The sequence below is a fragment of the Acanthopagrus latus genome, chromosome 4, assembly GCF_904848185.1.
Source record: "Acanthopagrus latus isolate v.2019 chromosome 4, fAcaLat1.1, whole genome shotgun sequence".
Taxonomy (NCBI): domain Eukaryota; kingdom Metazoa; phylum Chordata; class Actinopteri; order Spariformes; family Sparidae; genus Acanthopagrus; species Acanthopagrus latus.
This window is the reverse complement of record NC_051042.1, coordinates 34,729,479-34,754,565: the sequence shown is the minus strand read 5'-3', so window position 1 is coordinate 34,754,565 and position 25,087 is coordinate 34,729,479. Positions and strand designations below refer to the sequence as shown.

At 44.3% G+C, this 25,087-nt stretch overlaps 1 protein-coding gene across 5 annotated transcripts in view; it reads right to left on the bottom strand.

The window, feature by feature from the left end:
- Nucleotides 1-4,998: 4,998 nt before the first annotated feature.
- Nucleotides 4,999-25,087, bottom strand: part of large2 (LARGE xylosyl- and glucuronyltransferase 2) — a 72,147-nt gene continuing 52,058 nt past the window's right edge. For 4 of the 5 annotated variants that reach the window (XM_037095654.1, XM_037095652.1, XM_037095656.1 and 1 more), the window contains 13 exons: nucleotides 22,225-22,514; nucleotides 20,629-20,711; nucleotides 18,935-19,058; nucleotides 16,494-16,665; nucleotides 15,546-15,650; nucleotides 15,321-15,433; nucleotides 13,886-14,011; nucleotides 13,127-13,282; nucleotides 12,436-12,599; nucleotides 11,232-11,510; nucleotides 9,923-10,069; nucleotides 9,638-9,833; nucleotides 4,999-8,064 (listed from right to left, as the gene is read on the bottom strand). In XM_037095654.1, coding sequence (XP_036951549.1) covers nucleotides 7,867-8,064; nucleotides 9,638-9,833; nucleotides 9,923-10,069; nucleotides 11,232-11,510; nucleotides 12,436-12,599; nucleotides 13,127-13,282; nucleotides 13,886-14,011; nucleotides 15,321-15,433; nucleotides 15,546-15,650; nucleotides 16,494-16,665; nucleotides 18,935-19,058; nucleotides 20,629-20,711; nucleotides 22,225-22,514 — 2,153 coding nt within the window. In that variant the 3' untranslated portion in view covers nucleotides 4,999-7,866. Of the gene's footprint in view, nucleotides 8,065-9,637; nucleotides 9,834-9,922; nucleotides 10,070-11,231; nucleotides 11,511-12,435; nucleotides 12,600-13,126; nucleotides 13,283-13,885; nucleotides 14,012-15,320; nucleotides 15,434-15,545; nucleotides 15,651-16,493; nucleotides 16,666-18,934; nucleotides 19,059-20,628; nucleotides 20,712-21,070; nucleotides 21,263-22,224; nucleotides 22,515-25,087 lie in introns of those variants that run through there. The other variant, XM_037095657.1, reaches the window with a different exon arrangement.

Here is a 25,087-nt window from a genome sequence, read left to right as displayed (position 1 = left end):
ACTTTTTTTTTCGGCTGAACAGCAATTTATTTATCTTGAAAATAATCAGCATGTTAATCAATAATACTCATAATTAGTCCTGACTGTAGCAAAGTGACCTACAAAGTGTTAGACATCGTTCAGTTTACTGAAATTAGCTTCTGAGTTCGTGTTACATTCTGACTTCATCACCTCCAACAAAGAAACAAAAACTCCTGGACGAGGAATGGAACAAGGAGCTCTTGACTTGTTTCTTGTCGATCCATGAACACACTCAGTGTTTTCCCAACAATCTAAATGAATAAATCACCAGAAGAAGAAAGCTTTTATTCCACCAGTGATAAAAATATAATGAGCAGGCTGTCATCTACTCAACTGACCCTGAACGCCTCACAGGTTGATGTGAATCATCAGGTTGGAGCGCTCGCCGCTCTGTTAATGTTCAAACATCCAGCTGATACTGTGAATCTATTCAAAGCAGCTGATAGTCAGTTACACAACAACATGATGAGCCTCAGAACAAGGAACAGACTGACAACACAAAACAAGACGGCACAGATCAGATCTGATGGTGTGTGTTACTCCTGTCTGCTTCATGGCAGAGCAGGAAATGATGGCAGTGGGAGGCAGGTGGTGGTCCGGGTGGAGGAGGCGGGTGGTGGTCCGGGTGGAGGAGGCGGGCGGTGGTCCGGGTGGAGGAGGCAGACGGTGGTCCGGGTGGAGGAGGCGGGTGGTGGTCCGGGTGGAGGAGGCAGGTGGTGGTCCGGGTGGAGGAGGCGGGCGGTGGTCCGGGTGGAGGAGGCGGGCGGTGGTCCGGGTGGAGGAGGCGGGCGGTGGTCCGGGTGGAGCGATACGATACGCAGCTTGTTTGTTCAGAGGAGTTAAATCATCTTCACTCCTTAACCACAGTGGAAATTAAGTTTCTGTGTGCAGTTTGACTTTAAGTCTGAAAATATATTCAAAAAATCAAAGAACAAAGAAAAAAGACCTCATCAGAAGAAATATCCAAAATAAAATCAACTTGAACTTCAAACAGATTTTAGAAGATTAACGCATTCTTCATTAATCCTCACATCAAAGATTAGTTCTCATTAGCTGGAGGTTCCAAATTATTAAAGACAGTTAAATAAATGAGTCTATATAATAATTATAAATATGATATTATAATAAATGTCTGTATGAGGGCAGCAGGATGTTCAGTAAAGCTGCCGTCACTAGACATCAACATGACGACGACGTCAGACAACATGCGTCCTGTTCGTCCACATCATCGTGACACAGACAAGGAAAACATGTCAGCAGTGATTCTGATTCACCTGGAAGCTTTTGGAAACAAAAAACAAAAAGAAATGCAGATTTTTTTATTATTCATTTTAAGTATTCCCACAAACCAGAGGAGCAGTAAAATCCAATAAAAAGATGTGAGTCTCATTCAGCCGTAGAGTTCCAAACCTCTGCATTAATTCCAAACTGCAGATCAGAGAGTTAATGTGCATGATGTCATGAATCATTTAGGGTTGTAAATCTCCTGTGAGCCTCAGTGTCGCGGTCAGAGTGAGAGCTGTCCTTCACATCTCATGTCAGATTATAAATAGTTTATATGTTGATGGAACTTTTGAAGAATGTTGATGCAGGTTGATTAAATTTGAGTTCATGACCAGCGTCTGTTCATCGTGGACAACGTTCACACAGTGAAGATCATCATATACAAAACATTTCCAGACCTGCCTGAGAATTATTATTCATCAGCAGCAGTATACGCAGATATTTACCGCTGTTTCCTTTCCCATAGAAATGTTCTCTGTAGGCTCCAGTGTGACTCGGATGATGGATTCATATAGACTGTGATTATTCTGAAAATAATAAATGGCGTCCTGAGTGTAGCGACCGTCTCTTCAATGAGTAATTGTACGTGTGTGCTGTATGTCTGCTGACACGATGTACTTACAGGCTTGTTGGCCTACATGCAGAGAGGCTGACTAATAATTGAAGAGTCGTGGCTGAGAACCCTGCAGGGAGACGTGGACGTCTTTCTGCTGTGAAGCGGCAGCTCGGGGAGGCCGAATGTTCCCGCTCTGTTAATGTGTTGGAGGAGAGGACGGCTGCAGGCTGCTCCACAAACAGACAACCGCGAGGAGCATACATGCACACATGTGTGTGTGTGTGCACAGCTGCAGTTAACGTAGACGTGTTGAGGTTTCCGTCTTGTCGAGGAGCGACACGACGTCGAGCTCCTCTGTGGTTCACATGTTCAGCTCATGTTACAGGAACATTCCCACATTATAGAAAATGCACAAGTCAGTCTGGACAGAAACGATCATGGAAACAGCGCTGACATGTTCATACGACACCTGAGTTACTAAATCATCACACTGTTAACAGTCGGGTGATGTTCAGGCTGGAATGTATCTTGTTTTGAGCAGTTGGGATCCACAAAGTGTTTTATTTTCAGGCGGAGAAGCGCTGTGTGTGCACCTCAGACTGCCGAGACCAAGCGTTCATAAGCTGGGAGAAAAAATGCTGGTGATCCACAGGAGACAAATATACGGTGAATATTATCACCTCGGCCAGGAAACGATGACGGTGACACCACCAGCACCACAGAGCTGCAGAGACGGTGACAGTTCTGCAGGTCCAGTCCTGCAGGTCCAGTCCTGCAGGTCCAGTTCTGCAGGTCCAGTCCTGGAACTTTTAAGGCATTTCTTTAGAACCTGGTTCCTACATTCATGGTTTTGACCTTCGCTCATTAGTTGAAGATATGAAGCTGCTGGTCGACTTCACTGAGGAACACAGGACTGATGAGAAGCTGCTGCTGTGGATCATGGTTCATGGATGGACGTCCTCAGTGATTGGTCGACAGGCGATGTGTCAGCGAATGGGAACATGATCAGGATTTAATTTGAAAGTGTTTGAGATGTTTCATATGTTTCAGATTTCACACATGAAACAAACTGAAGTCGATTCTGTCACTGAGCACTTTCTGCATGTTGGTCTGATGGAGTCGTGTGTTCATCAGTCGTCCAGAGATGGAAATGAAATCAGTTTCATTTGATCAGCTGGTGATAATTTACTGTTCACTTAATGAACTGATGGTTCTGGTTCCTGAGGAGCAGTTCAGTTATTAAGATATTTAAGATATCAAGTTCCTCCAGAATAGTTCCTGTCTGTTGATGAGCTGACTGGATCTTTATCAACTTAACTGTTGTCTAAATGTTCTTTTTAAACGTCCGTCTCCGATGTGGCCGACATGATGTTGACATGATGAGACTCATTACCTGCTGACTGAGCAGCACCGAGCCCGCTGGACCTCAGAAATCTATTTCTCTTAGGAATTGAGAGAAAAATTGTGCCAAATTTCCTCTTGAAGAGTCATTTTGAGCACATTCCAAGTTTTTTTCATGCTGTGAAAAAATTAAAAGAAATTTCACAAGGAAAAAAAAAAAAAATTGTCAACACGAAAAGAAAACTTGTGAAAAACATTTTCAGTCGGCTCAACAAAAGAAACAAGTTTTTCATGAGAAAGTTTAATTTCAAGCTGAGCAAAAAAATATTTTTTCACTGTTTCACACATGAAAACATTTTTAATATTGACAAAATGGAGCAACAGAAAAAAAAAAAATCCTTTTTTCTTGCTCATTTTTTCCCAACAGTTTGACACAAGAAAAAAAGTTTCATGTGTGAGAAATTTTTCAAGCTGAGTGAAAAAAACATTTTCGTGCATTTCCCTCGACATTAAATTTGTTTTTTAAGAAATTGTCTGATGTATCGCTAGAAAAAAAAAAACAAAAAAAACAAAACTTTTGTGTCATCAGACAGTAAAACAATCCAGCAGCCTGGTCAGTTTGATGCTGTGTTTCTAGAGTCGAGAGCGAGAAACGGATCAGACTCTGGACTTGAACTGAGCGGAGGAGGTTCAGTCCAGTATGTTAACAGACATAGATAACATAGTTATTTTAATCCAAAGTGTGATCGTTGACCTAAACATGTACCTTTGTTGCCTAAAGCTGCCAAACCAACGAGGAGTCATCAGTCTGTTCTCCAGGAGAAGTTCAGAAGTTCTGATCCAGCTTGTTTCCTCCAGTACAGTAACAGAGTTCAGGCTCTGACATGGACTCAGAGGATCAGAGTAAAAAGTCTCCCTCTGAAGGACATTTGTGCTCAAAGCTAACTGAAGCTCACGTCATATTAATAGAATTCAAAGACTATTAAAGTTCAGATGTTTGTGTAACTAAGTATGTGTACTTTGTTACCTCCCACCTCTGTTTGAGTCATAACACTAAATGTTTGTCAGCAAGCTTTATTTTGAAAGTCTCCCCAGATGTTCCAGATGTAACATTACTAACCTGACGAGTCTGAAGAGCTTCAGTTTGAAGCTTCAGGCAGCTGACAGCTGCAGCTGATATCGAGGTATTTAGTCATAAATATTGTGAGATTTAATTGTGTCGCCCTTTCAGAGCCGTTATGAAGCAGAGATAAATAGAGATATTTATATTTATTGTGTATCATGATGCAGCCTGGTATCATTTTAAGGCCACATCGCCCACTCATAGTTTCAGGGCTCATTTCAAGGCTCTCTGCTTGTTATTGCTGCAAAATCTACTTTTTAAAATGGTTTCGTACTTGATAAATATAATAAATATTCTGTGTTCAGAGTGAGAAACTAGAACATAATGTTTGTTTAGACACTGCAGGAGAGTTTGTGTCTATCAGGTTATTATAAGTTACATTTGACCTGAATGTGAACTGTCAGCAGGCTCGTGGACTCATGCAGAATAATTTAGTTTGTGCTAATGTTCCTTGGACCAATTACACACATGGAAGCTTCACACAGGCTTAACATCCCTGAGCCTGCTGCATATTATGACCTCCTGGTTACCTGAGATATTATTTGCCTCAGGGGGGTTAGAGTTTTATAGAAATCTTCAGTTTCAGTAATCCCACATTAACATGAACTCAGATTAATGAGGAGAAGTTTCAGTGAACTTTTGTGTGTAGAAAAACAAAATGCACCAGACGAAGTGATTTAAAAAAGGGCAATTTTATTTAAAGCACTTACATAGAAAAATATGATTGATTTGAGTCAACAATAATAAATAGAGCGCCTGACTATCCCCAGGCCCTGTCGGTACAACAGTACAATCAATATCCAGTTTCACAATACAGCAAAGGCACTAGCATTTACCACAATCAACAACAAGTCAATGGAGGCGGCGTGGATGGAGGGGGGCAGTTCAGTCACTCCTCAACAAACAAACTGTGTGAGCCCGCGGGCCTCAGTACAGAACCACTAAGATCCAACAGCCTCTCCCTGTTCTGACTGTCCTCTGGATCACTTCTGCTCTGCTCACCATTCGTCCAAATGCAGGAAGGAATTAAAGTAAAATGAAACAAAGGGACAAAATATTCTGAACATAATTGGAAGTAAAACAAGGAGACGACCCCGAATCGTTCCAGTTTCTGAGATCGTGTTGGAGCGAAAATGTAAAGAAAGTTCTATTAGAACATGAGGATCATCCTCTGGGGAGCTCGACTACACAGGACAAATACATCTGGCCAATGACTTAATAAAGTCTGGCGGGGACTGAAGGTTAATTTAACTTCACCGTGATAATTCACCCACTAAACGTCGTGGTCAGCTCAGAAAGTAAAAACTGAAAATAATACAAAAATCTGTAAGATTAAAGTCCAACTGAAGTGTTTCTTTCTGCTGCAGCGCTCGTTTAAAAGACATTAATCAGCACCTGAAAGGTTTTTATCGTCACGTCGATGTGTATGTTCTGAGCACTTCCTCTTCGACACTGTTTGACTGTTGGTCACACTCTCACACCAAATTTAAAATTCATGTGCACATTTTATTTTAAAGGTGCTAAAGTCCTCCGTCTCCTTCCACAGTGATGGGAGGAGAGTCTGAATGCACCAGCAGAAACTGTTGATCCAGAAGACGTTAATTAAAAATATACTGAAGACTTTTTTAAAACAAATTTAGACACGTTTTTTCTGGAAGTTGTTGAGGAGTGAGACGTCGCCTTTCTTTCTGATCTCTGTTGAGAGCTGCACATGCTCAGTACCGATCAGACGTTCACGCTCTGACGCAAACTGTCATCATAAGAATATTTTTTACTTCAGTCTCTCTGAACATCAGCGCTGGCTGAACAGAGACTGAACATCCTTGACTTGTATGTGCATCACAGCCAGGTGTTGTTTCCATCTCAGCCAATCAGAGCTGGAGCTGAGAAACACTCACATTACAGACAGAAGCCAGATGTTCGTGGGTTTTTGTCCGGTGTGAGAGGCGTCTGAACTGTTGAACTTTCCCTTTATCTACCAAACCAGTACCGTCTGTCTCCAACACTACAACCTTCACTGTCACGTATTTCCCAGCAGCCTCAGAGTCAAATCTGTCTCACACGGACCTCCACTTTTCCTTCGCCACCCTCCGGTCTCCCCCCAGCTGCTCTGTAGGGACAGAGATGTATAACTCATATAACCTCTCCCCAAAAATGATAGCTTGAACTACAAGATAATCTGCTACACTGCCCCCTGTGGCCACAGGAGGTACTGCTCCGTCTGTATGTGTGTCTAACGTAACGTAAATAATGCATCTTTTTCATGATGGCCAGATCACATCATCTTGTTTGGAGGGAAAATTGTAAAGGTCAAGAAAAGCTCCTTATACTTTAATTCAGTACAGTACAAACAGTGAGTGATGTGACTGCAGGAGGGTGTGAAGTTAACATTTCAGCTGGACTTCAGACTAAAGGAACGGGGTGTCGTAAGGCGGAACAGTAGACGGCACATAAATCCAGTGAATCAGACACAGTAAAGATAAAATGACACAAAGTGAAGAAGCTCCTGCCCCTCGTCCGAGCAGCCGCTTCGTTTCAGAGCTTCATTAATAACAACTCACTGTCACGTGTCAGCGTTGGTCCCAATCAGTGATGATGCATCTGTTGTTATTAATAGATTCTGCTTCTCTCCGAGGATTAATGCTGGAAAACAAACTGATCAGTGACGTGAAAGGAACATGTAGTGCAAACTCTTTACATGCAAGCAACTGTATGATCGAGACAGAAGCGAGAATGACATCGACGACGATCAGTGAGCGTGTTGAAGACGAGCCATACGATGCAGCTGGATCACACACACACACACACACACACACACACACACACACACACACACTGAGCATGTCCCTGAAGCTCAGAATCTGACACAACTGGACCGGGACACGATGGATTTTCTTTTAAAGAGCTCAGAAAATATAGAAAGAAAAAAATAAACTGATTCTTATGTAAAGTCGTAATCAAAACATTGTAAATGCCAACGTTTGTTATTCATTGGTTCTGATTTACACCGGGGGGAAAAGAAAAGGAAAGAAATGAAAGTATTAAATATCTCAGTAAATACCATGAACGTGATAAGGCTTAAATCTTTCTCCAGTTCGACTGGCCTCACACACACCACTCTTCTCTTTGAATGTCTCCACAGACGCTTCCTGTCGCGTCCTGATGTCCACGAGGACGGACTGGTTCCTCCTGTGTCTTCTGGAAAAAGCCCTGATTGTCAAAACAAATTGTAAGTATATGGTTGTTGTTTCCGGCCTTAAAGCTAGTCCCATCAGTCTCCACTCTCATCCATCGGCCCGTCCGGCTCAGTGAATCCTGCCTTCAGGAGGTACTCAGTCTCTGCCGCTCGTCCTCGGTCACCTTGAGGTGGAGTCGACTGGAGAATTAATGCACAGGAGCCCAACAATGTTCAAAAGGGCTGTAAAGCTTTGCCGTCATTGTTTTGCGCTCTGCAGCGATGCGGCCGGCGGCGCCGTGCTGCGTCAGTACGTGTCCGAGCTCCGAGGCCGACGGACTCGCTGGCTCTCAGCAGTTCACGTTCCTAGATGTTCCTCTGGGCGGTGAGGTACTTGAGAGCAGCCGAGCCGTACTTCCTGGACAGGTCCTGGTGGAACTCGTCCTTCAGGGTGTTCAGACAGTTGCGGTAACTGGAGCTGGAGCGAAATTTGGAGATGTCAAAGCTGGGAGCGTGGGGCATGTGGATCATGAACGCGTTGGGGAGAACCATCAGGTCGTACTCCTGAGAACAGGAAGAGAGACGGCTTGAGACAAAGTGTTTCAACAAGTCATACTTCAGAACAAGAATCCAACTGCCGATCCAGAATAATTTAACAAATGTAATGTTAATGCAAAGTAACTAATGTAATCAGATTAATGTGGTGGAATGAAAGCATAATTAACTAAACATGGAAATACTCAAGTAACATACATCGAGCTTCTGCTTAGTTCCATTCCTTCACAAACATCGTGTTAACAATTTATTGTTTTTTCACACAACTGAAGTTACTGAAACAAATTTAAATCACCGTCACGTTTCTCTTCAGCGGCTTCACAAACCTGACTGAATGCTCATCTCATGGAGAAAAACCATATCTGGATTTAAATTTCTACATCAGAAAACAGTTTTCACGTCATCCTGACTCATTTTTCGTTCCCTCAGGATAACAACAGGATCGCCGTCGCTCTGCTCAGCTGTGTGAACGAGGCGGCACAAACTTTATTATTTCTTTATGATTGTTAGAACGCGGCTGGCTGGTTAACACACATTACAAGACCTAACAGACACAGAACAGGATGTGACTGACTGTTTCAGTCTGTTTCAGTGGTGATAAAAACAGAAAGATCTTCTCCCAGGAACATTTCTTACCTCCATGTGTGATGTTAAGGGGCCAGAACAGTGAAAATATGATTTGTCATTTGGGTCGGAGGGGTAATAAAGTGTGATTTGCATACCTGAATACTAAGGAGTGGAGTTCTGATGCAGCCTCAGAGCTCTGACGAGAGCACAGAGCTGCTATGATTTCACCCTCTGAAGTCTGTTTCTCTCTGCTGCTGTTGTTTCACACAGAACCGGCTGGATTAAAGTTAACTTTGAACTGAGCTGGTCTGGTGTTCTGCTGGATCAAGTTCTACGTTAGAGATGTTGTTAAAAAAACCCACCAGAAATAAAAACACTTTTAAAATGTCTGCTGTTTGTAATGTTAGCAGGAAGTCAGGGAGATACTGACAACTGAACTCATCTGTAAGAGAATTAAACCAGGAGTCTGACCGATCACACTGACTGCTGAACTCTGACATCACGGCTAATATCAGCGTCTTGTTGGCTGATATAAGCAAACGTCAGAGCTCGTCCCTCTGCCAGACCACCATCCATCAGTTAGAAGTGACCTTTAATCCAGCACAGTTTCATGAGCTTCAGTAACAGCAGAAATAAACAGACTTGCTGTTTGGGAGCTTCAGGTGAACTCAGGTGAACTCACTGCTGTGCGCTCGGCTCTTGTAGTCCTTGAGTCTACATGCAAATCACACTGACAGAAAGCTGAAACTGAGAAGCAGCAGCACTGAACACTTTACTAAAAATCACGTCATTGAAAAATAAAATCCAAAAAATAACAAAAATAATTTCATATTTTTTTTGTAGTGTCAATACAAAATTGTGTCCTTTTTCAGTTCAGGTTTTGTTTTGATAAAATCAAACATATTTTTGATGTTCTGGCTCTATTTGTCCTTCAGTCTGAAGGATCTGTAACACGTGGAGCTGTTAAAGTTCCCGCCAGCGTTTCTCGTGTGGAGGTGACATTTTGAAGACGTACCTGTGCATCCAGCTCCATGACGTGGGACACTTTGTTCCAGCCGAAGCCCACGAAGCGCTGGTCGTACTCGGGACAGTCTCGTCTCACCACGACGTACGGTTCGAAGTCCGGCTCCCACTCCACCTTATACGGTGTGGTGGCTGTTCGCCATTTGGCATAGTTGGTAGGAGCGTGACCTTTGGGCCACACGTGATACCTGAGAGGGAGGGGAGACGTGTTTTCTGCTGGACTTTTCTTTCCTGTGATCATCGTTCACTAATATGAAAAGCTGTTCTCTGGACGTACCTGAAGGTGTAGAGAGTCCCCATGTCCAGCATGGAGAGCAGCTCAGCTTTGGATTTGGGGAAAGACAGACGGTAACGAAGCGTCTCGAAGGCTGGAACCACCAGAGCCTTCTTGGTGTGAGCCATGTCCAGCTGCACCACGGACTTTCTGCTCGGAGGAAACAGGACAGGTGAGTAACAGGTAACAAAAAAAAGGCCACACAGATGTTCTATCAGTGGATGTTAGTCGCAGCCCTTACTCCGGATATCTAACCACTATTTTTATGATTGTTTAGTTTACAAAGTGTCACATTATTTTATTTTGTTCAACCAACAATCTAAAACCCCAAAACTCTTCATCTGCTGTCACAAATCACAAAAACAAAGCAGCAAATCCGATCATGGAACCTGCAGATGTGACAGACCATTAATTCATTATCAAAATGATTGGTATTTAATTTGGCAAATGTCCTTTGACTGAACATTGCAGCTCTAACCAGGGAAAAAGAGGATCTGCTTCATGGTGACAAACTGTTTTTCCTGCCCTGAGCAGCTGAACACAGAGGATGCAGTAGATGTGTGTGATGGCAGGAGCCCTCGTCTGTCTGGACTCAGATACAAGTCCACATAAAAACCACAAGACATCTTCAAGGCACGTGCTTTTAAACTAAAACGCACGTGTTGTCACAGCGTTGGTCACGTGAGAAAACAACTGATTTCTCAGCATCAAGCCTTCAAACCCCTGACGATTTTTTTTCTTGTAACTTTTATGAAAACATCATTATGAAAAACTGAGAGAGCTTCAGCTGCAACGATCAGCGGCTGAATTAAGTCTCAACTTTAAATTACATTCCCTAGCAAAAACATTTCAATTCTCAGCTTCTCAAATCTATTTTCTGTTTAATTTATTTGATTTTGTCTTCTCTAAAACGGTAAAATGAATATATTTTGGTTCTGGACAAAACCGGACATTTTATGGACCAGACAGCTAATTGATTAGTGGAGAAAATGGTCGACCTATAGTGGACGTGTCAGTGCGGCGTGTTGCTTCAGGCGCAGACGACTAACGACTGAATACCATCTTTTACTTGTTCTGTATCGAGACTCTGAATATCTAAAAAAGTACCAAATACAATGTGTTCTTGTTAGAAGTTGAGCCACATTCAACTTCTTTGCTGATGACACTGTTCTACTACGTGAGAGTTGTTCAATAATTATTAGTTACACATGTTCCTCCTGCTATGATGATTTAATGTGTGCTGTCATAGTTCTTATATAATCCACTGCCTAACAAACCTTTCTCGTCCCTTCAGCACGGCGGCCGATCTTACCTGAGGTAATCGTAGAGACCGTACATCGGCAGGAAGTCCACGTCGGTCAGGAACACGTACGGCGTGTTGGCGTTCTTCAGGGCCACGTTCCTCACCAGGTTGACGGGGTAGAACTGGCCCTCCTTGTAGACGATGTGATAGCCGACGTTCTTGCGGTTCTTGAGGACCTCCGAGGCCTGAGCGTACCGGAGGAACTGCTGGGCCTCGGCGTCTGACATGTAGAGCGCCAGGCTGATGGGACCCTCCCAGTGCTTACAGATGGCCTCCAGCATCTGCAGCCTGCAGGTGAGAAGTCCCAGGTGTTCGGTGTTAAAACAGTCGTCATGACAACCTTCCAAAACTCGAAATGACGTTTACAATTTCTTAGTTTGTGCAAAACCCAAATATATTCAGCAACATTTGCAAAAATTTGTTATGAGGGAACAAACTGCTGGTTAACTTTCAGTAAATGATTCACTTTTAATCTAGTTTGATAGAGTGATAAGTAGTTTATACTTCTTAGTACACTGAAGTATTTACTAACGATTCTTCAGTTATCAAGTCTCTCTTGATTTATTTCCTCACTCACTGTTACAAGATGTTCAGCTCACTGTGATATCAAACAGAGTAAAGTAGCAAATCTGGAAACACAATGTTTGACCTTGTACCTGAAGAATGAGTCAGTTTGGAGTAAAAATCAAACAATTGTGTTGAATAAATCTCATGACAAGTTTCTATCATGTTTGTGTGTTTTCAGTCATAGCAGATGATCTTCATCTGCACATTTGTGTTTGCACAGTTGTCAGGGAACTGCAGAAGATTTCCATGTTGATGTCAAACTAATTTAAGTTGCTCACACAAACAGAAACTTGGAAGCAGACATGAGATAAACACTGATCAGCCAGAATATCACAGAGCGCTGACAGGTGACGTGGTGATGCTGGTCACCATGTATTGTTCTGTTGGGTTCTGGCATTCAGGTGGAAGTCACCTGATGCACACCAGCCTCTCAAAGACCATAAAACAATGCACCTGGCCACACTGAACAAACTGCTCAAGGATCATGACAAAGAGCTCAAACACCTTGAGCGCTTCATCACACGAGTGGTGTACTTGATTCTCCGACAGTGTCTGGGTGGGTGGTGATGACTGCCAGGACTCAATGTGCACTTCACCCGTCAGTGGTTTTAATGTTGTGGCTGACGGGTGACGGGCGGTTGGGTACCTGTCCATGGACAGCTGGGCGACCAGTGTGACGTCGGTGTCGTCCTCAGTGGGCGTGTACTCGTACTGCAGGAAGTAAAGGTGCACTCGGTGGACGGTGAGTCGCTCCCGCCGGAAGTCGTAACACTGATCGTCCTCGTCCAGCTCCTCCAGCGCTGCCTGTAGCTGAGGAGACGAACAAAACGCTGGTCAGAATATCAGAATAAAAACAAAGCAACAAAACACTTTTAACTGAAGGAGTTTTTAGAGCCAGAAAATGTCTTTTGAATTCTAACGATCTGTTGCTTCAGACTGAAGAGTTTCGCCTCCTCCGTTTAGTTCTGGCTCTCTTTTAAATTCTGACTTCAGGAGACTTTCTGTCTTTTAAATTCTGACGGCTGAACTCGACCGCACACACGAATCAACCAATAAAACTAACTTGGAATCAAGATCTGGCAAATCTTAGCAGAAACTGTGTTACCACGGTAACCACGCTCCCGCTGAACAGAGAACCATTAAAACTGACATCCTGCCAAATAATAATAACATCAATAATGAATCCCATGGAAAGTGTGAAATGTAAAATGAATGTTGGCTGAGAATAATTTGTTACTCTGAAAATCAATTACTCAGTGGGATGAGTCGCCCTGAACTAACTCCATCACGTGTCGCGTGCAGTGTGACGTCACCTGCACAGCGTCGGTCTCTCTCACCTGCACCGTCTCCGGACTGGCCTGACTCGGACAGCCGAACAGCTCCCGTCTCAGCAGGTTCCCGTCGTACTCCAGGAAGGTCAGGTAAAGGTTCCTGAAGAACTCCACGTGTTTGTTCTTCACTCGGAGCTTCTTTGGAGAGTTCCAGTGGATCACCTGAAACCACAGCGGCACAGTTTCCACTTCAGGAGACTTTCTGTCTGATATTAAAATGATCTTAGAAACCAAAAGTGTTCTGCAAGAGTTTCTTTTTTTCATGATTTGAACCAGGAAGCCGTCTCTTTCATCTCCATTTCATATGCAGCACGTACTCCTCAAACTGGAGGTCAAACTCTGTATCTCAATTATTTTTACTATTTAATTTAGTCACTTTCAGGAACTAGTAAACGTCCACAGTTGTTTTCAGTTATTTTGGCTGATTTGGTTTCTGCTTGGGATGAAGAAAAGGTGAAACAAATGTAAGATGAGAGTGAGAGACGTGTCGATCAAAGATTTGATACATGATAATATTTTGCTGCTCATTTACTTCAGGACATTCAATAATACTGGTGACATTTAATCATATGTTTTTATTTACACTGTATTACGAATCAATAATTAAATGTGTTTGTGGTGAAATCAAAGAATAATTCCAGAGCTGTCGATTCAGTTTCAGGAACATGCTGAACTCTGACACTCTGTCTCTAGATGATGGTGTCTGTATTGATTGGTGTGTGTGTGTGTGTGTGTGTGTGTGTGTGTGTGTGTGTGTGTGTGTACCTTGAGGTCCGACACCTCGGTGTAGCACTGCTCGGAGCGAGTGTGATCGGACAGCTGAACGTTCCAGAAGCAGGGCAGCTGGTGGACCAGGACCGGGTTCTGCTTGATGAAGGCGTTGAAGATGTCCTGCACACAGACAACAGACAGCGTGAGCGTCGCTGACAGCAGCTCCTCTGCTCTGCGTCCCTGATACTGTGACTCATCATGGCATTAAGACTGAAACGCGGCGGCTCGGCTCTTCAAGGCATCAGGCGGGAGGCGTATTATCTCTGAGCCGGTTCCCTGGCAACCTCAGCTTTGATTTTACAGCCTGTAGGACGAAACAAAGGCGGCTCCCGGCGCACAGGACGCTTTGTGTTCTTTAAAACACAGTCAGGGTCTCTGATCGAAGCTCAACAAGCACGCTGGTAATACAAGATGTGTGACTGTAAATAAACTAATACGAATGATGAAGCCAAGAGAATAATTCTTGTTGTGTAACAGTGGAGCAGGACTGGGCAGCAAACCCTGATGTCAGTCAGCTCACTGATTGATCTGACATTGATCTGACATTGATCTGACATTGATCTGACATTGATCTGTGCTGGGCTTCTCTCTGGTTGTTTTTTAAACCAGCCATGGAAGTTTTCTGTCAGTGAATGAAGCTCGAGTGTCCTCTGATCGACGTGTTGTCGGCTGTAAAACTCTTTATGGCAGATTTCTGATTTTGAGGTTCAACAATATAATTCCATATACTGAATTCGTCTGATACTCCCAAAAATGCTGGAATCTGTATTGCTGAATAAACAAGTCTATGTACCAATAATCTGTAACTTCCTTCTGCTCAGCGACCTTCATTTAATTACAGATGTCTGATGCACAATTATCCACAAACAGCAACAGGTGAACTGTGAACATAAAAGGTTATTCATACAGCTGTTTGAACAAAAACAGTAATAAGCATATGTTCAATAGGCTGATACCCAAAGTAAAAAAAGAATTGTATCTGAACAACTAGTGTGTCTCTTAGCGACTGTACTGTGTTGTCTGTGTGGGAGTCTTCTCATGTTTATCTCTCAGTTACTGATCTCATATTTTGGTAAAATAATCTCTAGCTGGGCTTTTCAAAGCTGCAGAGGACTGCTTGTGTTGAACTCACTGTCACTGATTAAATTGTCCCTGTCATCTTTTTCTATATTATCAAAGTCTGCATTGGTTTACTGTGCAGTAAATGCACTACAGGAATATTAAACAATCTATATTTTCATACACCATTCTCAGCTACATGATCGAAACAAATAACCCAAAACCAGTCCGGTCATCAGAAACTGCTGACTGACTAACTGATCCATAGAAGATCTAACTGTTTGGTGACCTCTGATCTTTCATCTTGTGCCATCAAAGGTCCCAAAAAAACCCCCAAAACATATTTCAGTGTGCTGGCGACGTCACACACCTGATCAGCCAGCGACGTACTGAGCATGCTCATTAGCTCCCTCTCTGCCGTCAGCCGCCACATCTGCTCCCAGCCAATCCGCCGCAGTCGCTCCAAGTAAAGAAGAATGACGCCTGTGAGAGAGAGAGAAGAGGAAATAACTCACAGATGACTTCCAGCTCCACCGCTGTAACCTGGCTCACGTCACATCCTGCGTCTTAAAGTTGCCAGAAAACCGGCCGTTACCTGTGTTGAAGCCTCGTCCCAGCGCAGGCCAGGGTTTGTGGTTCTTCCACAGGTTCCCCAGGTACCAGTCGCTCTGGTTCTCCACCAGGCCGATCACCTGTTTGTCTGCACACACCTCAAACATTAATAAACGTGCAAAGCACCATATACATAAATCAACACAGTATACATTATTCATGCTTGTGTATGAACGATAACTACACTCAACTATTTTATATATTCACTAGTTACACATTTATTTTATTTAGCATATGTATGAACAGTATATCCTCATATTTACATTTATACTGTGGTGATCATGTCCAAATTAATGTTTATACTTTTAGTGAGATGTAACGTTTGATTCACAATCGCGGGTCAAAAAATCAATTTCTGTCTGTATGTAACATCTTTGCTCTGATCTTATCTTACATTTTGTTTTTTACCCTCCTGCTTCATTTCTCTCCCTGTGATTCTGACTCTTGAACAAACAAGTTTTCCTGCGGTGGGATCAATTAAATCTCATCTTATCTCGTACTCGTAGTTCAGTCTGACAGCAGCAGGGATGATTAACAGATGAGCTGATGGTTTAGTTTGTGGGCATGTTAGACAACAACAGCTTCGAGGTGATGGAAATAAAATAATCCTCTAATATGGTGTGAAACTGTAGTAGAACAGTAGAACAGAAGAAATATTATTTATTCTGTGGTCGGAGGTTTTGGACGGTCTCTCCTCTGACTCATAACACTTGTGCGTATTTGAACGACAATGAAGTTCTTCATTTGTAGATCAGCATCATTTTCCTGTAATCATGTTTTTGTGCTTTAACTCTGATGGTGGCTGGTGTTCGGGTGGTGCAACAGCAGCATCATCGCTGTAAATGATCGCCACCTTTGTGTTCATGAATGCGACACCTGTGAAGCCTCAACATCTTTTTACAGAGGGGAATAAAATTCAAAGATTTCTCACCGGTGAACTTCCTAAAAATGCCCCACAGCTCAGCGATGTCGGTGGCGAAGGTGATGTCCGTGTCCAGGACGATGACCTTTGACAGGTCTGAGGGCAAAGCTTTGGTTAGCGTCAGCTTCATCAAGCCGTAAATACCTGAGTAGTGTTTGTTGGGTATCCACGACACCTCGGACTGAAACGACACAGAAGGAAACAACAAATGTTTAGGTTTCCACAAACGGGTGAAACGTGGACACGGTGACTGACGTCCTGTGTGAGCAGCATTCTGTTCGGAGGTGAACACAAAGCAACATTCATCACATTTTGGCGAAAGCTCAATGTGTTCTTTTCTTCCAGGATCTGCAAATAGTGTCTTTTAATTAATTCTCTTGATTCAGAGTAATTGGATCTGCATAAGTGCGTCATGTGCGAATATAATCGGCTTAGAGTCTCGTCTGCTTTTCCTCCAGTTTAATGTGAGTTGATGAAAGCTGAGCAGAGAGGCTGCAGGTCGAAGCATCTGACGGCACAAAGGACTCATTGTTCAGCACAAACACTGCGAGGGAGGAGAATGTGATGATGTGACGGAGGGGGATGCAGGTTGGAGACACACACACACACACACACACACACACACACACACACACACACACACACACACACACACACACACACACACACACGCTCGTTCCTCACATTCCCGTCACTCTGAGAGCTCATTCATCAACTTGATGTTAAAATAAATGATGCTGAAGTGTCACTCGCCTTGGAGGGAGAAGTGTTTAAGCAGCTCCAGCAGATTGTTGCTTTTCAGTGAATGTCACCGTTTTAATGTACGGAGCACAACGTACCACTGAGATCACTGAGACAGAGTCTCATGTGGTCAGGATGTCAAACACACTGTAGGTGAGTCTCACAGCACACGTGTTTGATGGAGAGAAGGCGGTCGTCACAGGTTGGCTGTGGAGACGTCACGGCAGTCTGCTCTAAGATGAGGCGGGCGTCACCCTCAGTCAACAGTGTGAAGGGTTGAGCACTATGAGATATACACTGTAAGACAACTGGCACATTAGGGCTGCAACTAATGGCGGTCTGGGTTTTGTATTTCAATCACACCTGCTTGCAGGTGAGTCTTAAACCAATGACGCACATGTTTCGATCCCTTCAGTACTGTTGAAGGATCACAACTAACAAAGTGGATCCACTGACTCAGTTACAGACACGTTTCATTTCCTGTAACTTCTTCACAATTAAAGCCCTCTGTTATTCACCTAAACTCTTTTATTGTGAACACAGACTTTAAAAACCTCCTTCTCTCAGGTTTCTCTCAGGTTTCTCTCAGGTTTCTCTCAGGTTTCTCTCAGGTTTCCTGCACAGACAGGATCAGTATTGATCTGAGGGGCAGCAGGTGCTTGGTACTGGTTGGCTGCAGCCCGACCTGTTCCAGAGCCGGTCCATCGCCGGGCAGCTTGGCTCAACTCAGTACAACTGGAGATGGAAAAGCAAATCGGCGCAGCTCGGTTTGACTCGCGGGGCCAAAAGTGCTGGTGGAGAAACTGCATAAATTGAACTAATCCTTAGATTTATTAATTTATTTATTAAATCTGTGGTCTGACCAAAATCAGAAACCCAAAGATATTTAATTCATCATCATGGAAGTCAAACAAATCCAGCGTACTTTCACATTCATGGAGCTGAAACTTTTGGAAAATGTTGCATTTTCTCAATCAATCTCAGGAAAAGAGCAGCAAATATAAAACCTGTAATTCATAAATAATGTTGTGAACTAATATTATCCACTGAACACTGTTTCTAATATTGTGTCCCAGCATATTAACACAAATGTGTGTGGACACAATAAAAGAAATAAGAGACAGAGATGTTAATTAGCTGAATGTTGACGCATCTAACTCCGACGTGACCTTGGACCTCCTGTCTTGAGATTCGCTGTCAGTGTAAATGGAGGCTAAGCTGCAGATTGACCCTCCATCACATCTGGATGTAACATCCAGTTAACACTCGGCAGCTTAAACAGTCGTCTGATCTGTTAATGTGACATCTGACAGGCACACGAAGACGCACTGTGACCTCCTGCTTTAAATTCACCATGTGTCTGAACTGTGCAGGTTTCGTATTGATGTCTCTCCGTCTTTGATGCTCCGAGGTGAATCTCTTCTGTGAGAGAAGATTTATAAATACATTTAACTCGACTCGTATCCTCACAGCCTGCTGCAGCTTCGGTGCACAGAGATCCTCCTTTGATATGTTAAACGTGCTGTTTGACTTTGGCTCACCTTGTCCCAACAGAGAGACACGGTGTGTGTGAGACCAGGTGTGTGTGTGTGTGTGTGTGTGTGTGTGTGTGTGTGTGTGTGTGTGTGTGTGTGTGTGTGTGTGTGTGTGTGTGTGTGTGTGTGTGTGTGTGTGTGTGTGTGTGTGTGTGTGTGTGCGTGTCCTCTCACCTTGAGTTCATCTGCATCGTAGAAGCTGACTTGCACAGACGGGACCATCCAGGACTGGAACAGTGAACTCAGGATGCGATTGGCTACTGTGTCGGTGATGAAATGAAAGTGAAGAGGATTTCTCCTGAGAACAGGAAACAGAGAGCCGTCAGGATGAGGAGGGAGAAGGTTTGAAGATCTGAGCAGGTTCAGGACGGTCTGGTCTGAAGCATCAGTGCAGTTAATACCATCTTAACTTTTCTAATGCCTAAGCATAAAATTTGGCTCATTTAAAAATCTGAGCAGGGTTGAGCCTGATCACAGCCTCCAGGGGAGACAGCAGGAATATATTCCCCCGCACATCACGCCTGACCTGCTTCTTTCAAATATTTATGATGATTTTTTTTAAGAAAAAGTTTTATCATAGAAGGAATTTTTAAATAATATTACTTCACCAACATCCTGAGCATGTGGTAGGTATGGACTGATGATCAGCCTGGATGATTACTGGCTCCAATATTTAGCATTTTTCTGATTGTTGGTGTTTTCTGTGTCTGATTTCTAATGAAACACATTCATTCAGAAAAGAGCTCAGGTCACACACACACTGTTCACCTCCTGTTCACCTCTTATCTATGTGAGTGACGGAGCAAATCAAATGTTGAGCTCAACTCTGGTGAACCTCGACTGACGAAGTCAAGCCACAACTGAGAGCACGAAGCGTTTACAACAGTCACGTCTCCTCTGCAGACGACAACACAGGATGAATGTGAGTGTGTGTGTGTGTGTGTGTGTGTGTGTGTGTGTGTGTGTCTGTGTGTGTGTGTGTGTCTGTGTGTGTGTGATCGAGCTCTCACTTGGTGGCAGTTAAAACATTTACACAAAGGAGCCAAATGAAGGTTTAAAACACAACATATAAACTGTGTTCAGGCTCATCATTCCCCTTTTTGTCCTGATGAGTAATATTCACATGAACACTGTGTTGTGTTCACTGAGGTGAATATTTTTCTGTCAAAATGTTCAAGGCTGAAACAAAAGCTAAACCAACGTACACACACACGGACATGGAGCGCACGGAGCTAAAAGCAATTTATAAGATAAAAATATCGTAAAAACAGGTCCACAGGAGGAAGCACTCAGCAAATACAGTGAACTATAATTCAGTTTGTTCTCGAACCAGCAGCACGTCAGAAAGGCTGAGGTCAGGTAAAAATAACTAAACTGAACTTTAAGTCTTTAAAAGCATCTTTAAAAAGCGACAAACCCGAGAGACACGAGCTGACTGAGGTCAGGAGAAATCTGCAAACAGCAACACAAGCCTGAAACCTTCTCAACATCTCAGTCGTGAAGGTTAAAAACATACAAATAGTCATAAATAGGAAATCAGTAAAAAATAAAAATTGTCATTTACTTTCAGAATCAGAGGGAGGTGATACTTTGATAACAGGGTTGAAGGTGTTTCCTTTCATTCGGGCGCTACATTAAAAGATTACTTAAACCGCTCTTTCTTTCTCTCTCCTCCACCGTTCAAGCATTTACAGCTCGTACAAATCGAGGTTATGACTTCTGCCTCAGAGAGGAAAATAAAAGCTGAAGTGGAGCCCAAACAAGTTTCAGCCTCAGGGACGAACAGAGAGGTGGGAGGGGTCAAGGAAAGGTCGCTGGAATGAGAATTCAGCGTGAAACCTTTTCCTGTAGTGGATGAAGCGACTCACCTGTGAAAGAGGACGGACTTGACCAGCGTGACCACGTCTCTGCTGGCGTTGTGACCGGCACAAACGCACGCTACATGGATCAGCTGCGGAGACAGAAGACAGGAGGAGTCAGCGGCTTTCAGACAGCCGCCTGCACTTCCACACTGTGGGTGCAGACAACTTTCATCATGAGTTCACAGCGTCCGTCTCTCTGTAGATCTGACTCCTGCTTTTTTTTTTGCAATGACAACATGCAGCCCCAGCTATCAGTCTGAAACACCTTATTTGTGAATTTGACCCTTTTTTTTAAATAACTGAAGCCCCTCCTTTTAGCTTCCCAACATCTTCTGGAGATAAAAGCAGCTTGCCCCGACAGCGCCACATAATCCAGGACATCACACCCGACTCTGATGTGAAATTTCACATTTAGCTTCTCAGATATGTACGATTTCACGTCACACACTTTTCAGCAGGACGAGTCTTTGAAAAGTTGGAGCTCAAAGGTTGGAAGTCACATCAAAGAGCAGAGTGTGTGTTCCCTCAAATCTCAGCCCCCGTCAGCTTCCTGCTGCCGCCATCTTAGATCTGCCTGTATGAACTGCTGTGATACAGTAAAGGTGAGTGGTGCTGCAGTAAAGGTGTGGAGCTGCAGTAAAGCTGTGTGGAGCTGCAGTAAAGCTGTGTGGAGCTGCAGTAAAGGTGTGGAGCTGCAGTAAAGCTGTGTGGTGCTGCAGTAAAGGTGTGGTGCTGCAGTAAAGGTGTGGAGCTGTAGTAAAGCTGTGTGGAGCTGCAGTAAAGCTGTGTGGTGCTGCAGTAAAGGTGTGGTGCTGCAGTAAAGGTGTGGAGCTGCAGTAAAGCTGTGTGGAGCTGCAGTAAAGGTGTGGAGCTGCAGTAAAGCTGTGTGGTGCTGCAGTAAAGGTGTGGAGCTGCAGTAAAGCTGTGTGGAGCTGCAGTAAAGGTGTGGTGCTGCAGTAAAGGTGTGGAGCTGCAGTAAAGGTGTGGAGCTGCAGTAAAGGTGGTGCAGCAGTAAAGGTGATTTTGCAGTGAAGATGGTGCAGCAGTACAGGTGGTGCAGCAGTACAGGTGGTGCAGCAGTGAGGGTGGTGCAGCAGTGAAGGTGGTGCTGCAGTGAAGGTGGTGCAGCAGTAAAGGTGTGGAGCTGCAGTAAAGCTGTGTGGTGCTGCAGTAAAGGTGTGGTGCTGCAGTAAAGCTGTGTGGTGCTGCAGTAAAGGTGTGGTGCTGCAGTAAAGGTGGTGCTGCAGTGAAGATGTGGTGCTGCAGTAAAGGTGGTGCTGCAGTGAAGATGGTGCAGCAGTAAAGGTGATTTTGCAGTGAAGATGGTGCAGCAGTACAGGTGGTGCAGCAGTACAGGTGGTGCAGCAGTGAAGGTGGTGCAGCAGTAAAGGTGGTGCAGCAGTACAGGTGGTGCAGCAGTACAGGTGGTGCTGCAGTGAAGGTGGTGCAGCAGTACAGGTGGTGCAGCAGTAAAGGTGGTGCAGCAGTAAAGGTGGTGCAGCAGTGAAGGTGGTGCAGCAGTAAAGGTGGTGCTGCAGTAAAGGTGGTGCAGCAGTAAAGGTGGTGCAGCAGTAAAGGTGGTGCTGCAGTGTGTTTCCTCACCTCACACTTCTGGACGGTGGGCGATCGGGGACACTCGGTGTGGTTGTTCTTCTCCTCCGCCGTGTTGTCTCCGTCCTCCGGTCCCGTGTCCGCGGAGGCTCCCCACTGCTGGTTGCCATAGTTACCGTCCGGAGGCTGGGCGGCGGTGCCTTGCGATTGGCTGAGCTGCAACCGGATCTGCCGGTTCTCTTCCTCCACCTCTCGAACCCGGGACTCGAGCACGGCTCGCTCCAGGACTCGGGCCGCCGGTGTGTCGGCCAGACAGGGAGCCAGGAGGAGGGAGCGTCCATCTGTGGAGGAGGACAGTGGGAGTGTCAGACCGGCTGTGATGAAGACAAGTTGACCCCCCACAGAACCTTCAGAACCGGGAGTGGTGGTTTAGAATTCAGACTGATACTACTCAGACTGACACTGGAGGAGACCTGATTGAATTAAATGGGACTGTTGGTCCTGGGCGGAGGAACGTGATCCACTGAGTGCCATTCTATCGTGCCACTGAAATGTGCTGACCTTAAAATGGTAATAAAATAAATCAAGCGTAAGCATCAGGCCTGCTCTGAGGTAGAGGGTGAAGCTTCGAACAACAAGAAGAAAAGCACATGTTTCATGGAAAGCAACATGAATATTAAGAGTTATATTTTGGTATATTGATGATGGCGCCTGCCGACAGGCTCCGCTTCCTGCTGGCAGGCGACAGAAGGTGAAACTCTGAGCTCCAGCTTCTAATCATCACTTCACAGACCTCCAGCGGTGACACTCACTGTGGTCACGTTTTCAGACTTAATGGTAAAAACATGCAGACAATATGTGAGCAACATGTTTTCACCAGTCTTACACTTGAAAATTGGCTCATCACACTTCTTCTTTCTCCACCTCCCTCCATCCCTCGCTCTGGTGGTGTGAACGCTGCCGCTGTGTGTGTGTGTGTGTGTGTGTGTGTGTGTGTGTGTGTGTGTGTGTGTGTGTGTGTGTCAGCTTGTTACTTAATAGAAGTGAAAATATGAGCGCTGGCAGAGATCCATTTGCTTTGAATACATTTGAATAAATCACTTTGTCTTTTACTGAGTAATTTCTGACGCCTAATTTAAAGCTGAACTGAAGTGGACTCACAGTAAATTATGCATGTATGTTAGAGGGACGTCAAAGGTAACGGCGTGCTGTTTAATGGCTCTGAGCACACAGACGAAAGAGAAAGTTCATTCTTTTCATTCATATTCACATCTTTCATCATATTTTCTAAATTCCCTGACTGCCGGTCTGTCCCTTCCCTCCTCCTCCTCCTCCGTTCCCTCTCTTATGCTGTTGGAGCAGCAGCTGGCCCACAGCTGAAGTGAGGCATGCTGGGAATGCTCACACCCTAATCTGAAGGAGAGAGGAGATGAGAGTGACAGGCGAGGAAGGAAGGAAGGAAGGAAGGAGGGAAGGAAGGAAGGAAGGAAGGAAGGAAGGATCATCCTCTCTGTACAGGTCCGATGTTTCTGTGCCTTCCATAAACTGCTCGGTGGTTTAACTTCCTGTAACACTCGTGTCAGATAAATACTGGAGGACACAAGTGTAATATTTCCTTTCCAACATTAACATATGTACACTACAAACACCCCAGAGTTGCACTTCAGCACAGCGCCTGAGTTAATGCACTCTGCTACCTTGCACCGCTGCGTCTAATGATACTGTTGGTGGGGATCTATTAAATCACAGTCCATCTAAACTGTCGCCTTTATCAGGTTTGAAATATCCTCTCGACTGAAGGCAGACGTGTATATTCCATCAGTTTCTCTATTTTCTTTATAAAATAAGGGCTGTGACAGTATGCAGGAGTCACTGTGCCATTCTGGATACAACAGGACGAAAATCCCACAAGTATTCTTTTTATTTATTTCCAGCTGACTCCTGATCAATACCTTTGTATTAACAACGGTTCTTTTTTGAGTCATGTAAAGTACTTCATCCAGTTCATACTGTCATCCAGTTTGCTGCATCACTCTGTGGTTAGCTGAAGGAGTCCAGTGGATCTGCTCGTCACTGAGGTCATGTGAAGTTTGGAAAAGGGACATGAGCACCTTCACCACCTAAACTCCTCAGATCACCCAGATTTATTTACATCCTGGATAATTATACTCAGATTATAAACCTCACAAACATGCTTTTCAGACACTGAATTTGAGAGGAAGGAAGAGAAAAGGCAAGGAGGAGAAACGAAGCTGAACCTGAGACGGCAGATAGAGTAACAAAAAGGCTGCTGGTTATTTCTGAAGCGCTGTGTTGCCATGCAGAAGCACAAATAGTCTCTAAAAGCTCCGTCCATCACAGACACACAGCACGAAGACAGTCAGCAGTCGTCCATGTTCCTGAGAGAAAGGATGGACAACATGGAAGAGGACGGCTCTCCAAGATACACCGCCAACCTCCAAATGTGTGTGTGTGTGTGTGTGTGTGTGTGTGTGTGTGTGTGTGTGTGTGTGTGTGTGTGTGTGTGTGTGTGTGTGTGGGGCCCTTGTTGCTCGTCAACCTTCTCCATCACTATTAAAATCAATAATAACACCACAGGGTGCACATGGATCAGGAGAGACATTCATTAATAAAACACAAATGCACTGAAACGCCATAATGTTGCTCAGTCACTGCTGCTTAATCAATAATGTCAACAGGTCCACGCTCGTGAATATGCTGAATATATTCTGTTTCTCAGAAATGTAAGAAATCCCTTTCAAACACTGCGCCGTGACTGATCCGAGCCTCCTGGTTCTGTGAGCTGACTGTGGTTACAACCTGCTCCTCCGCTGATATGTCAGTTTACAGTCAGCTTCTCCTGATTCTGTAGGAGAGCACCGGTGTTACAACAGACCGCGACACCTTCAAGGTA